Source organism: Plecotus auritus (genome assembly GCF_963455305.1).
Source record: "Plecotus auritus genome assembly, chromosome: 10".
In the NCBI taxonomy this organism is placed as follows: Eukaryota; Metazoa; Chordata; class Mammalia; order Chiroptera; family Vespertilionidae; genus Plecotus; species Plecotus auritus.
In genome coordinates, this window is record NC_137785.1 from 17,554,742 (window position 1) to 17,561,656 (window position 6,915).

Here is a 6,915-nt window from a genome sequence, read left to right on the forward strand (position 1 = left end):
TGGGGGAGGCTACTGTGCACCTCACTGGGAGCCATGGGGAATGCCATCGACTTGGGTGACCCAGGCTGGTGCTTTTCCAAACAGAGCATGTGAGTGTGTGTGTGTTCAGATAACTCAGCAGTTCCAAGGGAACAAAAATATGGAGGGATGGTAAACTGGAAGGAGGGGAAAAGGGTGGCACAAATGAGGGGAGGAGGAGGTGGGTCCTTGGCACAAACTCCGCCCTGGTCCATGTGACCAGGTAAGAGATATTGCACCAGGAGGAGGCCCAGTGCACAGTGAAGAGGGACAGCAGATCTCATCAGTTTGTACAGCGGTGCCTTTGAGCTTTCCTGGAATCCAAGCTCTTCTGGCAAAGGCAGGGACAATGCAGGCAACAGACACCATGGAGTCACTCTCAGCCCCTATCCACAGAGGACCTGTCCCATGGCAGGGGCTCCTGCTGGCTGGTAAGGAAGGAACAATCCCTGGGGGTGGACTGAAGGAGGAAAGATGGGGCCTTGCTGGGGTCTCCTGTGGAGGACAGTGCTGTGAGAGTGGAGGAGATCGCTCTGTGTGGACCTGAGGGGAGAGGACAGGAGAGCAGAGTAGGATGGATAAGGGAGATGGGTAACAGGTAACAGGGAAATCTCATGATCTGGAAGTCGAGTGGGGCAGGGAAACTTCAATTGCTGTTACATCCTAAGTTATTCATCACTAAGTATTGAATTTTGAAAACTGACCATAATAATAACAATTTATGTCAGGTGGCACCAGAAAAAACTTAACTAGGGGTGCTAAACACTGACCTTACCACCAGCATTGGGGTAAATACACGCCAGGCGGTGCAGGACTCTGGCTGTTGAGCACTCATTCACCCACATTCATTCACCCACAGGTGTTTGCAGCCTGTTGCAGGCACTGGGGATGCAAGATCTGACAAGCCCCTGTCCCCATGGAGCTCACGTTCTATGGGTAGAGAGAGATAAGAAAATATCTACATGTGATATCAGGTACCCACAAGTGTTATAAAAGAACAGAGCAGAGACAGATAAGAAAGTGATTAACAGAAAGTCTTTAGGGAAGTGTTCCATTAAGGTGCCTCCCATGGATACCCCTAAGCGTCAGCAGTGGTCTGAGGGCAGTGAGTGGGTGAGCCAAACAGACACCTGGAAAAGAGACTGCGAAACAGAAAAAGTAACAGGTTCACAGGTGTTGAAGTATTGGTGGTCATGCTGTTGACCTTGACCAACAGGAGACACACACACACACACACACAAACACCAAGGCTGAGAGATGAAGAGACCTGTTCTAAATCCAGGGCCTCATCTCTCCATCCCAATATAGAGCTCCAAATATTTATCAATTTCTCTCTTCCCTCCTAGTTTCACTCTTAAATTTCTGGAGCCTGCCCACCACTGCCCAACTCGCTATTGTGTCAACCTATTCTGCCGAAGGGAAGAATGTGATTCTACGCATCCGCAACATTCCTACTAATGCTATAGGCTTCTCGTGGTACAGGGGGGAAGGGGCAAATCCCAAACGTTTTATTACACGTCTTGGAGAGAACGTCGTATTTTATAGGACAGGGAATGAATACACCGGTCGAGAAGAAATAGACTTGGATGGATCCTTGCATATAAGGAAGGTCACTATGAAGGACTCAGGAATCTACACCGTAGTAGTCCGCCTTGAAGACTCAAAGAAAGAAATAGGATTTGGACAGCTCGATGTATACCGTGAGTGATTGGCTCTCTGACCTCTGGGTGTTAGGTGGGTGAACTTCACTTCACACACAGGACTGATAGCACTGGACTCTCCTCCATCCCCCTCTGCCTTACATTCCAAGTTAGGTTTGGGCATTTAGTGCAGGACACACACAGTGGAAACAAATTTTCTAAGGTCAGAGTTTCCTTCCTGGATTCCAGCCCTGCAGACATTCACCACAGAGAGAAGGGCCAGTCTGATGAAAGTCGCTCAGCAGAGGGAGACCAGTCTCAGTCTAGGTCCCTGGGCCCCTCCCCATGACCATGATCCTGAGAAAGACCCTGCAGGGCTGGGCCAGGGCCCATATTGAGGGGGCCCCTGCAATTCTCATAAAGAAGCTCAGCTTCGGCAGCCCCTCCCAGACCCCCTGCCCCAGGGGGACCCTGTGTCAGGTTGCGGTTAACTTCCTGGGAAGAGCTGAGTTGGTGCAATGGTTTCCGGGTGTCTGAGTCACAAGGCTTTTGAGTGCTCACCAGCCAGAGCTCAGCCCCATGAGCCACAACTGGATAGGAGTGGTCCTTCACCTGAGACTGTGTATGGATAACACAGATGGACAAGGAGACCAGGCCATTTGAGAACTACACTGAAAAATTTAGGAGTCTAGAGAAACGCCAGAATCACAGGGAACAAAAAGGAGAAAAGATGCTCCTGGCAGCTCCTCGACCACCAGGGATCAGCCCAGGAGACTCTCTCTTGGAGTTGATCAATAACAGATGCCCATCATTTGAGCAGCTCCCCTGTCCCAATGTTTAGTCAGATACTGTGAATATTTTATTGTTAATACACTGACACCTTGGCAGTCAAATGTTCATCGTACATCCTTGAGAGGAAACCGAGGCACAGGGGGATAGAGTCACTAAAGCAGGGCCACCCAGACCATGAGAGTCACTCAAGGTCTGTCTACAGCCATAATCCCATCCTCTCCTCCATCCCAAAGGGATCCCTAAAGCAAACATTGGTTTAGATCTTCCCTTAGGCATCCCCAGCTCAGAGAGAGAGTGAAATCTTGGTCTGGGAAATAACACCAAATGGAGAATTAATTTCTTTGTACTCTAGAACCAAATTGACTGCAGTAATCATCAGTCAATGCTGGGGACACCCAGACCTTCCCCTCAGGTGGCTGATCCACCCCTCACTGCACTGGAGTTGAAACCACTGATTTGTTTCCTGATGTGTTGGTGTCACTGCCACTGGATATAACGGAAAGGACTTTGCCGGCTCACTCCTCATTTTACACTTGTAACCAGCTAAGGGATCAAGATGTAACACACTTTTTTTTATGAATTAGGAAGAAATAAATGGTTTCTGAAGGAAAGAATGATCTAAAAACCCTTCAGAGTCTGAAACCTGGATGCAGAGTCCTAGAAACTCTGGCCACATGGGAAAGGCTTCCTGTCACTCCAGGGGTTGAGACCCATGTTTCAGACCCTTTGCTGTGCTCTAGAGAAATAGTCCTTTCTGCTATAGCTCTTAGGCCCTGGGGTATTAATAGTAATTTTTGCATATGGGGGAATTTTAAGATATTTTCAAATTTCTATCTCAGAAACACCAAACACAAATGGTCCACAAGGGCCAGAATGTCAGCAATCCATGCTCCCATCTTGCTGTCCATCACCCCTTCTGCATCTGCACAAGCCTCCCCTGCCCTCAGTACAGGGAAGTTGACTGTAATGACCAAGGGCAAAGCATATGGTTGTGCTGCCACAGTCAGCTCCTGTTTGTCCCTGCAATCTTTTCCAGCTAATTCCTTGGGTCCTGCTCTATCATTTATAGGCTCATTGGCTCATGTTAGTCATACTCACCTGGGAAGGCCTGACCCAGCTCTTGGCCCCGGGGTCTGAGTAGTCAACTGACCACAGACTTGATCCTGGTCCCCATGTTTTATTTCTGCTCCAGTCTGAGTCTCTAAGATGTCCTGGGATATGGTCCCTCTTAGAAACACACCTCAGCTGGGCAATGAAGGTCTGTGCAGCTAGAAAAAAAATTAAAGTCAGCTGGTCAGTGAAGAAGTAGGAGAGGTGTGGGAGGATGGGGGGAGGGGTGTCTCTAACTCTAGGTCCTCTGTTGTTCCACAACCAAATCCTGCTAATCTATTGAATGGTGCCCTTCATTTGTTTGCATGTGGATATTGCTGTTCAACACTATTTGTTGAAAAACTGTCATTTCTCCATTGAACAGTCTTGGCTCCTGAGAAAGGCTGTGCTTTATCACAGACATAGAGGATTTAAGTTCTCTGAGGGCTCAGATCCCCAAGCATTGGTCTTGTGATACATAGACCTAACTTATTCTTTTAAGTTGGGTGAGAGTTGAGAGGTGCCAAGTCCGATTGAAGAACCCTTGGAGGATTCAAGTGTCCCACACAGGGCAGTGTTCTCCTGTTACCTGCTCAGTGGAGTTACCCACACCCAATATCACAAGCATCAACTTTGAGAGTTTTGATTTATATTTTTCTAATGATAGTGATGTTTAGCATCTTTTCCTGGGCTTACTGATGAATTTGTATATCTTCTCTGGAGAAATGTGTATTCAAGAGGTTTGCCCGTTTTAAAATCAGGTTATTTGGAGTTGCTGTTGTTGAGTTGTAAGAGATCTTTATATATTCCAGATATTAAGCCCTCATCCTATTATTGATTTGCAAAGTATTTTATACCATTCCACAGATCACATTTCACTCTGTTGATTGTGTCCTTGTATGAACAGAAGTTTTCCATTTTGACAACAATCTAAATTATCTAATATTTTCTGGCCTAACTTTCTAGTGTCATATTCAAGAAATCATTGCCCAACCCAATGTTATACTGCTTACCCCTATGTTTTCTTCTAAGAGTTTTGTAATTTTCGTTCTTACCTTTAGGATTCAATCCATTTTGACTGAATTATTGTGTATGGTATAAGCAATGGTCCCCTTTATTTGTTTGCATGTAAACATTGCTGTTCAACAGCATTTGTTGAAAAGATTGTCCTTTCTCCATTGAACAGTCTTGGCTCCTTTATCAAAACCATTTGATTGTGTCTTTTGACAAATAGAAGTCTTTATGCCAGTGTCACACTATTTTGGTTACTTTCCCTTTGTAGTAAGATTTGAAATTAGTAACTGTGAGCCTACAATTTCAATTCATCCTTTTTAAGGTTGTTGCAAACATTTGGGATCCATTGAAATTCCACATAAATTCTGAGATTGTTTTTTTTTATTCTGAAAAAAAGTAATTGGGATTTTGATAGGCATTGTTTCAAATATGTAGATAGTTGGTGGTCTTGGAATCAATGAACATGGATGTCTTTCCAGGTATTTGTTTCTTCTTTACTTTCAGAAATGTTTGGTAGTTTTCAGTGTATTCTTCTTCCACCTTATTATGTTTAATCCTAAGTGTTCTAGTCTTTTTGATGCCATTGTAAACGGAATTGTTTTCTTTATTTTATTTGAGGATTGTTCATTTTTGTTTAATAAATGGAAATGATGCTGGGTGTTGATTTTGTCTCTGGCACTTTCATCTTTTGTATTAGTTCTAATAGTAGGTTTAGGTAAGTGTGGTGAAATCTTTAGGGTGTTCTACACTAAGATTACGTTGTCTTTTTAAAAAGCTATTTTCTTATTCCTCTCTAAATTGGATATCTCTTATCTTATCTTCTTGCATGATATTTCTGACTGGTTGAATTAGGGGAAAAACAGCATCCTCGTCTTATTCATGCCCTTAGTACTGTTTTCAGAGGTTCTCCGTGTAGTAATGTGTTAGCTGTGAAATTTCATATGTGGCCTTTACCATATTAAGTAATTTCCTCCTATTCGTACAGTTCCTGTCTTTTAAAATTATAACCACTTCTCTTTCTTGATTTATTTCACCATTATATGCAATCAGTAGGCCTGGAAATAAAGTCCTGTTCAGACTGAGTAATCCTATAGATGGAAATTCTCCAGGTCCAAGGTCATGAAGACTGGGTTGGGCCATCTTTATTGCCTAATTAGTTATTTAACAACAGTTAAATGCCCTTTCACTTTCCTTAAAGTCCCATTGGCCCCAGTAGTGGACAGGACAGAAGTGGTAAGATTGCTTTTCCCAACATACACGGAATTTTTAAGTAAAAAAAAAAAAAAAAAAAAAAAAAAAAAAAAAAAAAAAAAAAAAAAAAAAAACTTCTAGGAAAGGGTCAATAAAAGCTCATGAGAGGAAAATTCCACCTTATGGTGAGGTTATAGGGCATGTAGGCTGCGAATGGGGTTCTCTGTGTTGACACTACAAAGATGTCTATGGGAACAGGTCAGAAGTGATCTGGGTTCAGAGAGGAGGTGCAGCCCTCTCCCTACACATTGTCACCTGAATAAAGACAATTGTCCTTCTGCAGAGATCAGAACCATCTTCTGGTGACATTACAGAGCTCACAGTGGACTCTCAGTGGCTAAGATGTCTGAGGAGGCAGCATGGCCCAGGTCCCAAGCTCACTTTCAGTTAGCCATGCCCTCTGTTTCTCCACAGAGCCAGTGAGAGTGCCCACACTCCTAGCCAGCAGCACAACAGTCACGGAGAATAAGGATGCCGTAGTCATGACCTGCTACACAGATGCAGTCTCCACCCAGTGGTTCTTCAATGGCATGGATCTGCGGCTGACAGAGCGGATGCAGCTGTCCTGGAACAACAGAATTCTCACCATAGACCCAGTCAGGAAGAAGGATGCTGGGAGTTACCAGTGTGAAGTGTCCAACCCCATCAGTTCTGCTGATAGTGAACCGGTTGAGCTGGATGTAAAATAGTAGTGAGCCTCCTCCCTTCCTCTATGTTATTAAACTGAATAAAATTTTTGAACCCTTAAGTAGATATATTGTGAGGGTGGAAAGTCCTTTGAAAACTTGCATTGAGTCAATAAATGCTCAAAAAAAAGAGCTGACATTGTCATTATTATTGACTTAAGGTGATACCAGATCCCACCTCTGTGTGATCTATGTTGTACCATCTCCACAGTGGAGGTTAAACCGAGTCTTTCAAGAGAATGGCCGTGTTTGTGTGATTACTCTGGGTGCACATGATGAGTTTGCATAAATATAAATTCTGTCCCTTATCCAAGGGGACATGTAGTAGATGCCCAGCCACTGTTGTTGGCAATGGGAATGGACAGGAGGACACCCATGTGGGTAACATCACTGATCTTTTTTCTCCGTTTGACTTATTTCAAAAA

At 44.1% G+C, this 6,915-nt stretch overlaps 1 protein-coding gene across 1 annotated transcript; it reads left to right on the forward strand.

The window, feature by feature from the left end:
* The first annotated feature begins 281 nt into the window (after window positions 1–281).
* Window positions 282–6,612, forward strand: LOC308235428 (cell adhesion molecule CEACAM21-like). The gene is made up of 3 exons (XM_080644208.1): window positions 282–449; window positions 1,365–1,718; window positions 6,219–6,612. The coding sequence occupies exons 1-3, from the start codon at window positions 368–370 to the stop codon at window positions 6,491–6,493; spliced, it is 711 nt and encodes a 236-aa protein (XP_080500334.1). The 5' UTR covers window positions 282–367; the 3' UTR covers window positions 6,494–6,612.
* The last annotated feature ends 303 nt before the right edge of the window (window positions 6,613–6,915 follow it).